Source organism: Leptonotus elevatus, chromosome 3 (genome assembly GCF_054856555.1).
Source record: "Leptonotus elevatus isolate MCC_2025b chromosome 3, RoL_Lele_1.0, whole genome shotgun sequence".
NCBI lineage: Eukaryota > Metazoa > Chordata > Actinopteri > Syngnathiformes > Syngnathidae > Leptonotus > Leptonotus elevatus.
In genome coordinates this window covers 17,322,912-17,341,563 of record NC_141241.1, presented here as the reverse complement: position 1 = coordinate 17,341,563, position 18,652 = coordinate 17,322,912, and the positions used below count along the sequence as shown (strand labels likewise).

Genomic DNA, 18,652 nt, shown 5'->3' with positions numbered 1-18,652 from the left:
CCTACGCCCCCCAACCGCGCACAGCGCATCTCAACTCTCTGAAATGCTTCGGACAACTGAGACAGACACACTTCGCATCCGTCGACGGGAACGGGCACATGAGGGGCACAAAGGCGGAAGCGCACAAACTGGCCCACACGTCGCAAACAGGAAACGTCAACAAAGCTCATGTGTGAAAACCAGGAAGTCGGAAGTCCCGCCTCTTCCGTTGCATATACCCCATTGAAGAAGAAGAAGAAGAATTAGCAGCAGCAACAATATTAGCTATACTGGCACAAGGTTATTTTAGTTAACTAAAACTAACAATAAAAACTAAAACTAAAATTAAAAAACTATTTCGTTAACTAAATACAATAAAAACTCAAATGTTTTTTTGAAAAACGAAAACTAATTTTAAAAAACTAACAGAACCACTCAGAAAACTAATTAAAACAAACTAAATAAAAATAACTCAAAACGAAATAAAAACTAACTAAGATTAAAATTCTAAAACTATTATAACCCTGTACTGGCCTGGTATATTCTTAGTATTAGAGCAATAACAAATCGTGCAATGTTGCACAATGCACATCACAATGGTGTCCTCCATAAACGAGGCTCTGTAATATTGTTGTGTCACAGTGACCCCTTGTGGTTAAACGTTTGCATGATATTGGATCTCCCTTTATTTTCTCCTCATACTCTGGCTTCCTTTCCATGATCCAATGACATGCATGCTATTGAAAACTCACATTGGTCCTTAGTGTGATGATTGTTTGTGTGCTCTGCCAACTAGTCCAGACCAGAGTGTACCACAGGCAGCGCTAGTTCTCCTCACGACCCTAATGAGGACAAGCAGCAGCGGTAGGAGTGAGTCACATACTGTATGTGCAAGTAAGCAAGTCAATGTTGTGTCTGCTAGACAAATGAAACAAGGATGAGCAGTGGCTGATCAACAACCATATTGTGAAAAGGAATGGTTAGGCCTACTGTGGGTTGTCATGTCACATAAACTCCCAAATGGTATTTCGCTCAACCGTCAACATTCATCCTCCAGACACACTTGGACATTCAAAGACAAAATGAATGGCGTACTGTTTAAAATGTATTTTTCCAAATATAAGCAGCTCGTCAAGCCAGGCAAAGTCTAGTCCATTTAAAGTCACATCTTTTGTAAGTTTTAGCCCAGCAAGTCCCAAGCCCTTATAGGTCTAAGTGTGACTGCAAAGCTACTGAAGTATTCCCAAGTCCTAAAATTGGTGACTTAAGCCTTAGAATACACGATTGCCGTAGCATCTGCTTGCTTCAGTATGTCAAGCAAAGAAATCCTGGGACTATAGTGCTGGTTAATACACCAATCAAATCATAGCAATCCCCAGGCAGGGGATGTGAGCAGTTGAGGTGACATCAAAACTGTGTAACTGTTGTTTTCAAGGTGCATATTTTGTTGTGACTTTAACCTGCTAACTTGCAATTTTCCTTTTTTGGCTGTGAGCAGCACAGGGACAAGCTTAATCTCTTTCTGTCTTCTTCTACTACAGTTATTCTCAACGTGTGGTATATGGGCTCCCTTTAGTGGTATGTAAAATAATCACTGCCTGAGTACAAGTCAGTTGCATATAACTTTTATGATCTATATATTCAAATTTGGTCATTTAGTATTGTTTGTTTTTAATTATTTATTTATTTAACTTTTCGTGCAATACATTTTAATTGAATCATGTTTAAATATTTTTGTTTCTGTATGCAAGTGCAGTGTTTATGTTAAAATAGTGCATAATGTTACAGAGGCTTAAAATTCAACCGTGCCGAACATGCCAACCATTTGGTCACCATGCTGCCCACAGTTGGTTCAGTATTTCAGAATTATTTCTAAAGATTTTCATTTAAATTGTGTTTATTCTGTATGGATCATTGAGTGAGAGTGCTGCTGTTATATCATAGTCATTTTTTCTCTCTTTTTTTTTTTACATTGACATTGAGTTGGATGTGTGGATGCTTGTTCTTCAGTGTATCCACCAATGCACAATATTGCAAATGCATTGGTTTACATGCTTGTCCCCCATCTGTCACAATTATACATTTTATAAGACAGGAATGACTGTTCTGACACATTTTCAGGTGCAGTGTCATCGTGTTAAAAGTGTACCAACGAATAAAAAGTTGAACTGCAGGCCACATCTGTGGTGGGCCTCAACGTGCACCTCAGTGATGAGATTCTAACTTCTAACTTGACACCAGCACCACCTGTGCCGGGTAGTCAGACGCTCAGATCAAGAGTATGTGATGGATTGATGTGCGAGTACTCACATAAAACCACACTGACAAGACTTGCATATCTTTGCAAGCCTTTGTAACGGCGGGATAAAGCCCAGATTTCGTGGGCAAAACATTGGCAATGCCGCAAAGATGAAGCCGCATCACCATTCGAATGATTAATCACCCGCTGGATTGTAACGCCCTTCAAAAGCAATAACGGGTTATCCACACGGTATGACTTAGATGTTCTGTTTGTTTGGTTTCACAGGCAAAGGTGGGATGATGTCACGTCTAAATATACACCTTTTCGTCATATGATATCGTCAAGTGAGGTGACCTCATTTCATGAAAAAACTAACACCATATAGAGAGTTCAAGGCAAGCATCCATACCTTCAAACGTTCAGCACAGTGCATGGCGTGAACCAAACATAAAATGTACATTGAGAAAAACTCTTCATTGGCCCACGTTGAATTTTCCTGCAGTGTATTAAATGTAAACTGGGGCCTAAATCGTCTTCTGTTATGTTGACAATCTATTTAGCAAACGCATCCATTCGCAGTTCAAAGAGTTTTTTGTACGCGCATTACTTTCTTTGTGACATGGCGGGTTAATGATTTGCATGCAATTCCTCGCATCCTTCACTGTCAATTCCTCCGGCACACCAGCAGCATACCATTACTGACATGGCTCACATTGGGACTGCATGAGCTAACCAGAGCGGCTTGGCCGGGTGGAGTACGGTACACTTGTTTTAAAAGAAAATGTAGTTAACTTGATGGTCAAGAAATCGGCCAGGTTGAAATCTTTGTGTTTGATATTGTCAGTTGGGGTGGAATTGCTTATTGTTATAAGATTAAAATAAAATGGAAAAACTGAGGTCAATGAAAGGGAAGTGTGAAGAAATATTTTTCTTCTTGTGAAATATTAAGAAAGGGTCTTTGGTGATTACTATACATTTTGTGACACTGACAAAGTTCATCAAAGTTATAACAGCAAAAACAGTAGTCATGCTTTGCCAAGAACAATGAAGATGCCACAGAAAACACTATATATATATATATATATATATATATATATATATATATATAATTATTATTATTATTATTATTATATATTGACCAGGCCAGTCCACGAATAGTGAAAATGTGTGTATAATTGACGGCCAATAAAATGTATTGGGATTTTTTTTAATTTTTCTTTTTTTTGGGGGGGGGGGTGAACAAACCGAAAAAAAAACTTCCAAAAAGCTGACAAACATTCAACATTTACCATATCAAATAGGGGGCTATTGAGAAAAAAAATCAAAAAAAAAAATCAACAATACATGAAATGAAATTGAACACTGTAGGCCTATTCTAAAATTTTTTTTAAATAAAATAAAATACTGGAAAAAAAATATTTTAAAATACGAACCCCTGGGTGCCAAACCATGAGTATGCGTGGGGTCAACTGTAGCGTGGGGTCAAATGTAATATAATCTATTACCGTATATTTTCAAATGCTGTTTCATTTTTTTTTTTTTTTTTTTCTTAAAAAACGTATATTTTCAAATGCTGTTTCAAACGAGTATCACTTATTTCCAAAAGCATATTGCTAGCCATGACATCCGCTTGCCACTGTTTCCAACCCACCCAAAATGGGTAAATGACCGACGTTTGTGTCCCCAAGGACCAGTTGTGAATCACATATTGTGAAAAATTATGAAATTTACCAAATTGTGACATAGGAGGTTTCGGCCTGACGCGGCAATATTCTTTATCCTCTACAAAGACACACAAATATTAATGCATCTGTGAGAAGTTTTGACTGGTGTATCCATCTGTATGTCTGTATCATTCTCTCTCCAGGTGGCCAAGGTGCTTACACCAGAAGGAACAGCACAATGTCCATGGAATTGAAAGAAAAATGTGGCAAAAACTGGTGAATTTCTTTATTTTAAATTATGTGATACCTGTATGATTTCATAAAGTAGATTATAGAATATGAATTTGCAAATGTTGGGTTCACTGTACTTCTCGTTACATTATTTCCTATCTAAGAAAACATTCTAAAAATGTCAAGCCAACCAGCGTCACAAAACAAATTGTATTTATCTGTATGTTGTGTTTTTTTTTATTATACTAGTATATCATCAAAAACATATTATATATGAAAATGTTGTTCCTGGAGTCTCGTAATGTTAATATACTACAATAACTTTCCAGGGTTCCCATTTCGAGTGCCACGTAAAGGGTTAAGTGAAGTGAGTTACTAGCGGATTAGTCTCAGGGGATTGCCTGACTGGCCTGTCGTCCTACCCCACCCGTCACGACCTTTACAGCCATACAGTATGCGACGTCAACCATAAAATAAATTGCGTTGCCAATAAATTCAAGTGACAGTCGTTGCCATTTCAAAGAGTATACTTTTTCACCAGAGTCTCAAAGTATGACACTTACCAACACCGCAGGCCGCTGAAGGTATTCCGCAAAGTGTTTGATGCGCTAATGAGGGGGCATGAAACTGGACCGAGAGCAAAAGCAGCGTCTGGGGGCAGTGCGGGCGCAGGTGTCGAAAGCTGAGTTGGTAGTAAGCGGTGGTGTCACGAGGATGGATGCCTGCCCTGTCCCCATCGATGCATTGGTAAAGTGACATCAACATCAACTGTGAAATCGCTCATCGATGACCAGGGGAGGGCCTGTCCATGTGTATATAAAGGCCAGAAGCCCACTCCCACCAAAGGGCCGATCAACAAGTTTGACTCCTCTCTCCATGTACCTGTAGTCCTATGACAACAACAAAAACCAAAACAAGATTCATATCCTGGATATAAGGCATAACTGGTAAGATATGGGCTTGACAAAAATAATCCCAAACTTTTTCTCTTAACCCAATATTTTATTTTATTTCAGCTCATCGTCAGCATGTTTGTGCTACGCTGCTGTGAAACAACTATTTTAATACTTCTCTTTGCAAGTTTGCACACAGATGCGAAACCAGTGAGGTAAACGCCTTTCTAATGTGACATTACTATCTTTTTCAGTCAAGGAATATATATATATATTTTTTAAATCACTCATGTTTCATTAATTAACCATCTTTTCCTAACTGACTGCCATATTTTTGTGTGCAGAAAGAGAACCATCAGCGAGGTACAGTTAATGCACAATGTTCAGGAGCACAAACAAGTTGGGGAGAGACAGGAATGGCTCCAGGAAAAGTTAAAGGACATTGTTCTAAGTGCCAACCCTCAACGTGGACAATCAACCCCAATCAAAAATATATTCCCAAATGAGGTTCTTGGAGAAATACCAAACTGACCATTGTAGACATATTCTCTACTGTGTATTTGCTATATCTGTTTTTTGTTTATTAATTTATTATATTCAGTGTTCCTTTTATTTAATAATACAGTATATGTGAACTGCTATGAACTGACCTTTTTCTTTTCATAACAAAAAAAGTTGTTTCTTTTCATCATAATTGTCAATGCCACTTAATTTCTTGTTTGCATTATTTTTTTAACACTATACATAATTTTATTTATTCCAGTTGTCCTTACTGGTGTGAAGTCCACTTGTTTTGACAAAGTGAATTTTACATTTCAATTTGGAATAATGGACCAATTCAAGTGCTCGTCTTAGTCATATTTATGCTTTATCAGTTTTTTGTTTTGTTTTGATTTTTTTTTAATTAACCAACAGATTCTATTGTACTCATACAGTTTGGCTAAATTGTCATCAGCAGTTTAACTTTAAGACCCCCCCCCCAGTGCAATTGGAAGTTTGCTCTAGTCTGCACTGTGGCATACAGTACAAAATCCCCCTAACCTCTTACATTTTGAACTATTTTCAGCCTGATGAGTATCGATATCCAATATGCGTATCGATATCCAATATGCAGATGATGTATGTGCATTTGGTTAGGTATTTAATTGATAGTAAAATTTATATCAAAGCATTTTGACTATCAGATACATTGTAAAACTTTTGCATTGTAGGTTTCACTGTCAAATATTTAAATATTGTTATGAAAATCATTTCTTAAATGTATTTTGACTGAAATGGACAGTACACATACTAAAATACTCTGCAGATTTCCCCAACATGGCACATTGTGATTTCCTTGGAATGTTATAGAAATGATAATTAAAAAATGTTAACCCTTGCAGAGGTCAAAATAAATTTTTGCACATTGATATTTTAGTTTCTTACCTTGTTAAATCATATTTGATAATTCTGTGCAATATTGATCAATGTCTTTACACAGATACATATCGTTAATCATTAATAATAACATTTCATTTGAGGTAATTTGAGCAAATGTGTTGTTTCAGAAGTGTGCCTAACACGAATGTATTTAATCTGAACTCTGATAAATATGACGCATCTAATGTAAAATAGGAGTAACCTACTGTAGTTCAATTTACAGTAAAGCAGCGCGATGTCATTTTCACATATTTCAACTATTATTACTACTACAACTACTACTAATATTTAGGGAATGTCAGAAATTCCCCTGAACAGAAAGAGAAATTCAATTTGTTACATATGTTTCGACTGAAGTAGATTTAAATTTCTAAAATGAAAGGAAAAAAACGTTAAGCAACATATCGCGAGACTTGACAATATTTTTTTCGATACTTATAGGCGAAATTACTAAAAGAAAAAATAAATTGAGAATTATAATGTATCATTTTAAACCACGAAATATTTTACGACTACTTGAATTTGAAATATATATATTTTAGTTCTAAAATTCGGACGTGAAAATGCGTCACAGCGTCACGTGACGTCAGCTTCATGACTGTTTTGAAAGGTTGCTGGCTAGCTGTCTGGATTACACTTCGGCGGCGACCTACGCCATTTAGGTAACTAACTATTCTATTTTACGGTACTCTCAGTGTTGGTGCCACTGCAGATCTGCGCTGGTCAACATTCCGTGAAATATTGTCGAAATTTGTTTGTAAATTGCTGCTTGTTACACGGCCGCCAGTGATAGCTAGCAGTGTAGGAGTGCTAACGCAGGAAACTGGCTACGCTAATGCTAATGTTACATTTCCTTATATAGTCTGATTATCGACAGTTTTTATGATTAAATGTCACACTTTGGGAGAGTAATAGGAAGCTAATTCATTCAAAACCACGTCACTGCTGAATTCTGTCGAAACGATTTCGATAAGTGCTAACTGCAAGCGGTGCATTTTATGTGGAGTTTTGATCAGCGGATCCAGTTGGCGACTACTTGAATATGATGAGTGACACTTCCGGAGCGGACTTCCCCTTGGATGGGTGATGGCAACGCGTCTGCAGTCATATGACAGTAACTCCAGTGACACCGAAAACTGGGAACTGAAATCGACCAACCGACCTCGCAAACTGTGCAAGCATTCGAGGTGAGCTAACTGAAGGCGATCAGCGGGCAACTGAAGAGCTACTAATTCAGTATGCTTATTAAAAAAAGAAACTACGCCGATCTGAGATTGTAAGTACAATATTGTGATTTTACGTGTGCCTCATTATAAACTTGTGACAGTCTGACTAATTGATGTTTTTGTATTTTTTTTTTGAGTATCTTACATGATTCAGAAAATGAGTGAATGATTGGCAACATTACGGACACGTGTAACTTGTTTGTAATGTTTTACAATTGGCATCTATTAATTGAATAAACACATTTTCTCGGAGTTGGACACTGTAAACGGCGCACAAACAATGCTCGTGGTTGTATCTTGCGGAACTGTTTATCTAGATGCCATATTTGGGTGTTTCTAATCATTTGTTTACCTTAATAGCCGCTGCAATGTAGTTAAGTAGAGACCACAACGAACGTTAAATTGCTCACTGTCTATAATTGCAAATATAATTGAATATGGTACAATTTAGGACTGAAAATTTTTGGATAAATTATAAAATTTCTAAATAAATTAACTCATTCACTTCCATTGACTGCTACAGATGTCAAAAATTAATTTGAACTATTTCTATTTAACATTTTTTTCCACTTTTGTTAAGAGTATAAAAACCTAGACTTTTTTTATTGTACATTTAGAACAGATATAAAATTTGTGATTAATCGTTAACTAGTGAACTCATGCGATTAATTACGATTAAAAAAAATTATCGCCCGATGCTCCTAATTTTTAATAATCTTTTTTTTTTTAATAAATAAATATAAGATTATAAAAAAATTAGGGGCGTCAAGCGATTACATTTTTTTAAATTGTAATTAATCGCATGACTACACTAGTTAATTCACGATTAATCACAAATTTTCTATCTGTTCTAAATGTATAAGAATTTTTTTTATAGGTTTTCACATTCTTGTTAACAGAAGTGGAAAAATGTTAAACTAATACAAATAATTTAAAAAAAAAGTTTTTTACGCCTATAGCCATCAATGGCAGTGAATGAGTTAATGTATTTATTTATTTTTACAAACAAGTAATAAATTAATCTGTATTACAATATCAGACTTTAGGTGTAAACAACATTTGGCTTTATCAATTCTACTTTTCATGTTTCATAAAACAATTACATCTAAACATGTGGACAGAACTTCTTAGCTCTTTGACTGCCAGACGTTTTCAGAAAAGGGATGCCGCCAGTGCCAGCCGATTTAAGCATTTTGACTGATCTTTCAAGGTCCACAGAAAATGTTCTGTTTGGACTATGGAAACACACGTACTACCAAATGAAAGATTGGACTTTCATCTTTCATCAGAAAAAAAAAGTTTGTTTCTACCTTATTCCGTTCTTTAGTAATCAACAATAGAAAATGGTTAGTTTGACCCATTTTCGCCTGTTTTGGACCAAAATATGGAGAAATCAAGCTTTTAGTGAAACGATATTATTTCATGCATTCTAGTGAATTTTACACTTCTTTTTGTCCATGAATGATGCCACAAACACCTAAATAGTGCTTTACTTCTATAAAACACTACCACCAAGAATGAAAAAGTGTTTTTTGATAGCAAAATACGTTTATTTACATTCAACAGTGTAACAATTTGACAACAATTTGGCAAACTATTTACAAATGTGTGCAACTGTGGTACTATTTACAAATATGTGGATGTTTCAACGACAGTTTTTCTTTTTGTAACACTCTCCTGCGTGCAAAGAGACGCAACAGCATTTGCACAACAGATTGCCTCTTCGCGTGCGCCACTTTCTTGCAGGCCGTTTTTTTCCGGGGAATAGCAAGTATATACTGCAGTGTGTCATCAAGTCTAATATCAGGATCATGCTACGGTTACGTTACGGTTTCGTTACGTCTCGCTTCCCCGTGTCCTTCAGTTGCTATACCGGGTGGTAGGAGATGTTCTGATCCATTTTATCCACTCCATTCATGGTGGCATCGTAGTCCAGAAACAGTGTCTTCTCCGTGATCAGACTGTACCCGCTCCTCCGATGAATATGCATTGGACTCGGGGTACTCTTCATTGTCCGATCGAATGTCCGCTTGTGCAGCTCCGCGTTTTCCGGCCTTAGCAGCGCTAGCCGCGCTAGCCGCGCTTAGCCGGTGAGGCTTACTACGTGTTCATAACAGTCACGCCAAAGCTTCCAACTTTGGCGTAGAGCTCGAAGTCATCATCATCATCATCATCAATCTGCATTGGTCGATGCCAACTCTCCATCGCCCGATCGAATGTCCGATTGTGTAGAAGTACCCGGCCGGCTATTGTGCGCGTTTTCTGGCCTTAGCAGCGCTAGCCGCGCTAGCCGCGCTTAGCCGGTGAGGCTTACTACGTGTTCATAACAGTCACGCCAAAGCTTCCAACTTTGGCGTAGAGCTCGTTGTCATCATCATCGTTGACATCAATGCGCTTTTTAGTATTGATTGATGCTTTCCGTCTTTGAAAAAAATGCTCAAGCGTGAGCTGCTTGCAACCGGTTGCTTGGGCAGCCATTGTGGGCTTATTCAGCCATGTCTCCTCAACACTCTAGCTCCGCCTCACGTCTTCTACTGACGCCCACGGTGGGCGGCCCATCCAACCTTGTGCAAAGAGAGTCATCGCTGCCCTCTAGGGGCCAAAACGAGTCTTTGACTAATCAGATCTGCCTGATACTTTCAGCACAGCTGCCCAAGGCTTTCCTGCACCCGTTTTTGAAAAAAAAAAAAAACAAACATAGGGGACGTCTTTTAACGTCCTCGGCGCCCTTCCCTAGGTTTATGCTAAACGTTTTATAACGTTTATGGCAGTCAAAGAGTTAATATCTAGATACCATATAAATAAATAAAATGTACTTAAAAAAAAAAAAGTTGTTAATTTTTCCCAAATTGCTGCCCATGCCTGCCTATTAGAATTCAATTAATTGTTCAGTCAGCGGTGTTAGAGCTCAATAGATATTGTAGCCACCATCCAACTGTTTACTGTGTTTTGGTCATGTGAGGATGCAATTAATGTACTTTACTTATGTCAAGTGGAAGCTTTGAAAGTCATGCACAAAGCATTCTGTGACACACTTTTGATGTTGAAAAAACAAATGTCCCATGGGAAATAATGTTTAGTGAATTTAATTGGTCCAGCTCCAAAAATCTTCAACTGTTCAAAAAAAGCAATGGCTTAAGTCACATTTTAACATTTATACCGGTCATGAGCCCTTGTATCATTTCAGCGTGTCATCCTTTTCCACCAATGTCTATCTTCTGCATCCTCTTGAGCAGTAACTGCCCTCATGCCTCGAGCTCTCTTCATCCTCATCATCCTACTACCAACGCACTCACTATCTGCCCTCTGATAAGATCATTTCTGACCCTTTCCAACCGAGCTGCTCTAAAAAGAACCTCAATATCTTTGTAATGTCCACCCCCAGCTCTGCCGAGTCATCTCTGTTCTCTTCAGTGCCGCTGGCTCTAAGCCAAAAAGCAAACAAACAAAAATACTCTTAAATCTGCAGTGAGTTGAGTTCTTGCAAAATTAGTTTGACAGTTTGGATTTTTCTGAGTCGTCCTACTTTTTGGGGCGTTTGAATTTGCTGGTGGCACTGAAATGTAGTCTGTTATTTTAGTTGTGCAAGGTGTGTAGTTGGAATGGCTTCTTATCTAATTGTTGACGCCGGCCGACTGCATTCTGTGTGCATTAATCATACTTGAATCGCAACATTTGCGCACGATGTTGCATTCTCTCTCGCTGGCAGTCTTTGCGATCGTGAGAGCAAACGAGATGAATGCAAACTGGCGGCCCAGCTAGTGCGGTCGTAGCTCTCCCACAATGAGCTGAAATGTCCTGCACTTGATGTTTACGGACGTTGACTCATCTTTTATGTTGACGCCCCGCAGTCAAGCTCGCACATCTCGAGTGGAGGCCCAACAGAGGAAGATGAGCCTGCACGGTGCCAGCGGGGGCTGCGACCGCTCACGTGACCGCCGCCGCTCCAGCGATCGCTCCAGGGATTCCTCGCATGAGAGAGAGGGGCAGCTCACACCCTGCATTCGCAACCTCACCTCACCTACCCGCCAACACAACACTGGTGAGGATGACGGGGAAGAGGAGACATTTTAAAACATAACTGTCTATTTTTTTATATGGTTAAATAAATACAATAATTACTGTTTAACAAATATGCTCAATGGCATTTCAACAAAATTAAGGTTTTTATTTTTGACGCTAATATTTTCTGTTTTACTGCAATTAAATATCTGCGCCAAATATCGGTTATTGACCTCCTTGACTACTAATAAACTGTATCAGCCCTGGAAAAGACATGCCGGCCTCTCACTACGGTCGTTTCTACATTCAAGTATCTCCACACAGAAAGCTCCTACCCGGAAGGTGTATGGCCGAGCATTATCGGAGCATCTGTCCGTATCCAATTCTGAGGAGATTTCCATCGTGCTGGCACCATCCGATGGCAATTGAAGCTTTCTCTTGAAGAAGCCAAATCTGACTGGAAACTTGAAAAGTGCTTGAGGATGTGGCGTGACATCATTGATGTGTCATTGCTTTTTTGCAGCCATGACATCATCTTTGAAATTATTTTCCAGAAAAGTCCTTTACGCTGTCAAGAAGTCATTTCCTTCTTAGTCAACATTTGCGTTTGTCGGGAATGGCAACTTTCTAGCCTATTTACTCCCTTGTTGTTCGTGTGGTGGGAAACGTCGTTTGTTGGTTGCGGCATTTACGGTACGGTTTGAGATTTTGGTCATAAAAACCCCAACGTCTTGTGCAGTGAAATGCTATGAGCTGCAAGACAAGCACACTTGTTCAAATCAGTACAGGTACCGTCAATATTAGAGTGCCATTCAGAGATGTTGATGCGTAAAAAGTTAAAACTAGACATGCACTTTGTTGCCATTCCTTTTCTTCCCATCTGCGTGTAGAGCGCGACCGTGATGGCGGGCCGCCGTCGAGGCCCGGCAGCCCTCGGCCGCAGAGGGTCTCTCCCAGCGGCTCCAGCAGCAGCGGCGTGGTGAGCAGCCGCACCAGCAGCCTGTCCAGCACCGAGGGAACCTTCAAAAGTTTGGGAGTGGGAGAAATGGTGTTCGTGTACGAGAACGCCAAGGAGGGCGCGGCCGGCGCCACCGTCTGCAACCGCAACGTGCGCACGTCCGAGAGGGTCACGCTGATTGTGGACAACACGCGCTTCGTGGTCGACCCCTCCATCTTCACTGCGCAGCCCAATACCATGCTGGGCCGGTACGGCACGCGCTTACTGACTGATGACAAATGTTGTGACTGGATGGTAAAACTTCCAAACGCATTTCTTTCAGAATGTTTGGATCGGGACGAGAGCACAATTTTACACGGCCCAATGAGAAGGGAGAGTTCGAGGTGGCCGAAGGAATCAGCTCAACGGTTTTCCGCGCAATTCTGGTCAGTCATTTGTCCACTCGTCACTTCCTCGTCATTCCCATCCACTGCGCTGTAGTGTGATGTGAGACATAATATCCAATTTCACTTAATTGGTCCAAAAATCATTTAAAACAAATCATGTATCTTTATTGAACCATCGATGTCAATACTATTAAATGCACTTCCATTCGATGACAAAAGATGCATAATTTAACCCTTTGTAAGCACGTTTTGTGACCTTTTTTGGCAGAATAGAATTCTGATAGCTAATGATTGATCATTAATCATAATTAATATAATGAATAAAATAACTTCTTTATTGGTAACTTAAAAGTGCATTGTGCAGTTTAAAAAGGTCATATTAAAGCTTTTTATACATCATGCATGCGCCATCAATGTCCAAATGAGTACGAAGAGCCCTGACTGTTTTACTCTGACTGCACCTATCAGCTTTTATAGTATAGCGTGCGGACACTGCACACTCTACAGTTTCTTTGGGGAGGGAAGGGGCGGAGTTTTTCTTACTTTATCTGAAGTCATGTCTTCCTTTGTCAACTGCGGCTGTCGCTTTACGATCGTGCACGATCTCGCACGCGCACCACGAACGAGCCTGACACATATGCTGCAGTTACGCTTTGGGCCAGAGGTGACAGTCGTGAGTAAAAAAAAGTGACAAACTGCACAAACATCCTTTAAATTCTATTTGGATTTTTTTGGGGGGGGGGGGCTGCATCAGAAAAGTGACTATTTGGGGTGTAATAGTACATTTATCTGCATTTGTTTTGTCCCTGTATGCATTTATACAGTAATTATGTTTCAAAATGTAATGTAACAGTATTTTTTTTTTTCAAAGGATATTTTTGAATAACACATTTTTTGTGTTATTTTTATTTCTACAAAAGTGAATTACAGTAGCGACTAAGGCCTAAAAAAAACAGTCAGCCGATATCACTTATTTTTTGTTATTGCGAAACAGTCCAATATTCTGTCTGTAATTCACGTTTACTGTAAGAGTTAAAGGATCTTTGTGCAGTTTGTCACTTTTTTACACGCCACTGCAACATCTGTCAGGCTTGTTAATGGCGCATGTGCGAGTATGCGCACAATCTTAAAGCGACAGCCACAGTTGACAAAGAAAGCCATAACTTCAAATGAGGTAAGAAAAACTCCGCCCCTCCCCAAAGAAACTGTGGAGTGTGCAGGGTCCGCACGCAACACTTTAAAGGGAAGATAAAAGCTGATAGGTGCCGTCAGAGGATGCATATATTATACGCATGGAGGTACTCTGTTTACGATTAAGGAATTCCGCTCCTTTGGCGGCGACGTAAACCGAACTTGACTCGCATTGAATGCAAGACAGTCGTCCATCCCTAACCGATGCTAACGCTTTCGTAAAGTCATTAGAGAGCATTTCCATGACGAACACATCCGGGTCATGATAATGAAATGAAAACGGTTCAACGTGGAGATGATTGAATGTTCCTTCTTGTGCCACGTGAGCACATTTCCGTCAAAAATAAACGGGCCCACTTTTGGGTGCCGTCTTCAATCTTATTTTCAGTCCAATTGGTTGATTTCGGAGTAATCTCATTTGTGTACGCTTGTTTGGTGCAGATGTCACGGATAGCAGCCACGAGTAAACACACTGTGCTGACGTGAGTGAGTGAGCGAGTGAGTGGGTGGGAGGAATGTTTAGCTTGGCCACATGACAACCAGGAACCAGGAAGTAAGTAGGTAATAATTAGTCGAATTGCTTGTGATTCCAGCTCATCAACATTTTTTTCTACATTTTTTGGGTGGTGGTGAGGAGGGAGGGCTTCTATTATTGATTTTGTATTGATCTCTTATTATGTGGACGCATTCTCAACTAAAATTGTCCGTGTTGCATTTCCCACTGACCTGACTGCGTGTTTTGTGTGCAATTGACAGGATTACTACAAATCGGGGCTAATCCGCTGTCCTGATGGAATCTCCATCCCCGAGTTGCGGGAGGCGTGTGACTATCTATGCATCTCTTTTGACTACAGCACCATCAAATGCCGAGACCTCAGTGAGTTTTTTTCATTGAGGAAATCAGACACCTTTTTATTTAAGGGGATATTCTATCTTTGTACGTTTAGAAAAAAAAAAATAGCTGTCATTGTAAGCGTTCATCTTGGCTTGTCCTCAGGTGCCCTGATGCACGAGCTGTCCAATGACGGCGCCCGGCGACAGTTCGAGTTCTACCTGGAAGAAATGGTTCTACCTCTGATGGTGGCGAGCGCCCAGAGCGGCGAGCGCGAGTGCCACATCGTGGTCCTCACCGACGACGACGTGGTGGACTGGGATGAAGAATACCCGCCGCAGATGGGAGAAGAGTACTCCCAAAGTGAGCGCGCCGGACGCCGATGAAATATCAGTCCGTCTAAAGCAAAACTAACCGAAATCTCCTTGCAGTTATTTACAGCACAAAACTGTACCGATTCTTCAAGTATATCGAGAACAGAGATGTTGCCAAGTCCGTTTTGAAGGAGAGGGGATTGAAGAAAATCCGACTGGGAATTGAAGGTAAGTGTCAATACCGTCCTATTGAGAGCGCGTTCTAATGTTGAACTCCTTGAGAAGATTTCTCCAATACACTCAGCACCACCATAAATATCAACACATGACCGACCGCTTGTCTAGGTTACCCCACATACAAGGAGAAGGTGAAGAAGCGACCCGGAGGTCGTCCGGAGGTCATCTACAACTACGTCCAGAGGCCCTTCATCCGCATGTCGTGGGAGAAGGAGGAGGGCAAAAGCCGCCACGTGGACTTCCAGTGCGTCAAATCCAAATCCATCACCAACTTGGCGGCGGCGGCGGCCGACATCCCCCAGGACCAACTGGTGGTCCTGCACCCGGGCCCCCAGGTAGACGAGTTGGACATCTTGCCCAACCACCCGCCCGGAGGGTACCCCTACAGCAACAACTACAGCAACGAGCCCGAGCCCGAGGGACCCCCGCCTGCCGTGTGAGGACCCCTCGCCCTCCGTCGGACCCCGCTCCTGTCCCTCTCGTCCGCCTCCCAGCATGCTGCAGCATGGAGCGCACCATAAGGGGGGGGCACCATAACCATATTGCCTTGACACCTTCTTCGCCGCCTTAGAGAGCCAAGAACCTGGTGGACCGTTTTGATTTTATTCCGTTAGTTTTTTTTACTTGACCAAAGCAATTTATTTTTATGTTTGCTATATATTCAGTAAACACCTTACTTATTACTATTATTATTTACAATGTTGTACCCTCATTTGTTGGGTTTAGCTGAGCACTCTTATGGTATCAATGTTTCCTTTCACCAATCGTTTTGACTCGTTCCCAGGTGGCCTGATGATTACAATGTGTGCTTTTTACAGAGAAGACTCGGTCATAAGGGGGCAGGGGGGGGGGGGGGGTCATCACTTGTCACCCGATCTTCACGTGTTAACAGTGTAACTGGATGTGTTCTGTCATTGGCTGGATGTTATATGTCCTGTGACGCTCCAACCGCAGACGAAATATTAAAGCAGAACACACGGGCTGGCACGCTCTCAATCTTTTAGTGCAAAGCTTGAAACTGTTGTAAAAACAAAATGTTCAATAAAGACAAAAACTTTTTTTTTTGCTTGTGTTTCAAATGTGTTGATTTAATCATTTACTTCATCAACAATGGAAAGCATTTGGAGAAGTTATTTCCACATTGATATTGTGGAGCAGACAGTGAAAGAATCGCTCAAATGGTGACATTAGTGTACTAAAGTGAAGATAAAGTTGTGTTTTGTGGATGTATTGGGATGAAATGCATGTCTGCTATAGGTTTTGAGATACAGCATACGGTGGGAACTTTTAAGGACTCTCGAGTCAAAAGTTGGCTTTTGACCTAGCTAAGTAAGAAAAATATTATTTACATAGAAAACTGAATAAATGTGGACACTTAAATATCAAAATAATATATGTAGCTATTAATTATTGAGTTACAGCAGGTACATTATGCCTTGTTCTAGCCTACTACTCAATTACAGTTTTGGGAAAACCAGCCGTGATTGTTATAGGGATAAATGTTCTAAATTGGTCAAACTTACTCTTCTTCCAACGCTTGTTTATTACCTATTTGGAAAGACGCCTGCTTGATTGTGTGTCGGAAACATTCAATCGAACGTTCACCTGGTATGATACCGACCAGGTTTGCTCATAGTAGCCTATTGCATTTCTCGTACGCACGTGGTCAAAATTGTTGGTACTCCTCTGTTAATGGAGGAAAAACCCACAATCGTCACCGAAATCACTTGAAACTTACAAAAGTAACAATATCAATATACGGTAATAACGATAGAAAGTGATTGAAAATTAAACAATCAAAATCAGCCATTACTTTTGAATTGTTCAACAGAATAATAATTATTATTATTATGCATATCTAATTCAGTCAAACACTTTCTCAGCCAACCACCAGGGGGCGAACACATGGTTGAAGCTGCCTAAATAAGTCACCGCGTCCTATCGAGAAGAAATTATTGTAATGTACAGCAACAATTGGAGATGAGGAGCAAGTGCCTCTGTTGTCTTGACTGTATGATTACAACCAACTGGCATATTTATTCAGCTAGCCCTTTGTAAATTAAAAATATGTTTTTTATTAATTTGTTTACAAGTTTTATTCGGTATTGAAAACTGTTGACATGCTGTTTGTTAAATGGTACAATAAAAATAGATGTTTTCCCTAAAAAATAATAATTATGATTAATAAATGTGATCAAAAATAATTATGATTGTCATTATAATATATATTATTGTGCTTCCCCACATTCTACTACAAACCATCTTGACATTTCAAAGACTTTTACACATGTATCTTAGCAACTCATGTTACATGATGCTTTCACCATAACGTGTTATCTCTTCGCTTCTGTTTGTGCCTTTAAAGGCTATAACCCAGTGCAATTTTGCAACACAATCCATGATACTTGAAGCCACCGTGCTCGGAGACAAAGATGTGGGGCGTTTACTGACATTGTGCCTGTGATTCATTTATTTTTATTCTCCCCGAGAGCCGACTTCATTCATCTTTGTTTTTCATGGAACGGAGAAGTTCACTGTCATTTGTGTTGTGGGACACACAAACATTTGACTTAGTGAGCGTGTAAGTGATACACAACAAGCACGCCTACGATTTGTTTGTGTGAGAATATACTAACAGCCAGGGGCAAATTTAGGATGTGTATGGAGCCATTATTGGGCAAGTCTGAATGTCAAGCATACATCTAGCTGTCCATTTTCTATATAGCATTTGTACATTTGTTGAATTTGCAACATTTGGAGGTCATATTGACTAAAATACAAAGAGAAGAGTTTCATAACTAAGTGACTAATCTTTCGCACAGAATAAAGAATATATGCCTTTGAGTATTGGTCTGTAACTTCTAACTAGCATGACATGGATGCTAATTTTGTTAGCTTGCCTATAGTCTTTTGCATTGTGAGCACATAGGGAGAAAGCGTATTGCTATGACTACTTGTTTCTTCAATTGTGTTACATTACGGTATGGTTACTTAATAATAATAATAATGTAGTGACCATAATGGACGTGCTGAGCCTTGAATGGCGGTCCAGTGCCACATGGTCCGGGTGCAAAGGTC

General features: G+C 39.9%; 2 protein-coding genes and 1 long non-coding RNA gene across 4 annotated transcripts; 2 read left to right on the top strand and 1 right to left on the bottom strand.

Annotated features, from left to right (window-relative positions):
- Positions 1 to 748: 748 nt before the first annotated feature.
- LOC147177157 (uncharacterized) lies at positions 749 to 12,099 on the bottom strand. Its single transcript, XR_015094421.1, has 3 exons — positions 11,992 to 12,099; positions 4,680 to 5,006; positions 749 to 821 (listed from the first exon to the last, which is right to left on the bottom strand). It is a non-coding gene; the product is annotated as an uncharacterized LOC147177157 (long non-coding RNA).
- pth1b (parathyroid hormone 1b) lies at positions 4,828 to 5,745 on the top strand. Its single transcript, XM_086071939.1, has 3 exons — positions 4,828 to 5,063; positions 5,133 to 5,224; positions 5,354 to 5,745. The coding sequence occupies exons 2-3, from the start codon at positions 5,145 to 5,147 to the stop codon at positions 5,538 to 5,540; spliced, it is 267 nt and encodes an 88-aa protein (XP_085928065.1). The 5' UTR covers positions 4,828 to 5,063; positions 5,133 to 5,144; the 3' UTR covers positions 5,541 to 5,745.
- On the top strand, positions 7,000 to 16,417 carry btbd10b (BTB (POZ) domain containing 10b). Of its 2 annotated transcripts, XM_086071937.1 has the most exons (9): positions 7,000 to 7,090; positions 7,435 to 7,615; positions 11,506 to 11,696; positions 12,547 to 12,862; positions 12,937 to 13,039; positions 14,948 to 15,068; positions 15,189 to 15,386; positions 15,455 to 15,565; positions 15,683 to 16,417. In XM_086071937.1, exons 2-9 carry the CDS (start codon positions 7,515 to 7,517, stop codon positions 16,012 to 16,014), a joined length of 1,473 nt encoding a protein of 490 aa, XP_085928063.1. In that variant the 5' UTR covers positions 7,000 to 7,090; positions 7,435 to 7,514; the 3' UTR covers positions 16,015 to 16,417. The 2 variants fall into 2 exon arrangements, with proteins under 2 accessions (XP_085928063.1, XP_085928064.1); XM_086071938.1 differs by lacking the exon at positions 7,000 to 7,090 and having other exon boundaries at positions 7,572 to 7,704.
- The last annotated feature ends 2,235 nt before the right edge of the window (positions 16,418 to 18,652 follow it).

Coding starts and splice junctions, on each gene's coding strand:
- pth1b (XM_086071939.1), top strand. CDS start 5,145: ATGTTTGTGCTACGCTGCTGTGAAACAACTATTTTAATACTTCTCTTT. Junction 5,225..5,353: donor ACAGATGCGAAACCAGTGAG/GTAAACGCCTTT, acceptor TTTTGTGTGCAG/AAAGAGAACCATCAGCGAGG.
- btbd10b (XM_086071937.1), top strand. CDS start 7,515: ATGGCAACGCGTCTGCAGTCATATGACAGTAACTCCAGTGACACCGAA. Junction 7,616..11,505: donor AAACTGTGCAAGCATTCGAG/GTGAGCTAACTG, acceptor GACGCCCCGCAG/TCAAGCTCGCACATCTCGAG. Junction 15,387..15,454: donor GGGAGAAGAGTACTCCCAAA/GTGAGCGCGCCG, acceptor ATCTCCTTGCAG/TTATTTACAGCACAAAACTG.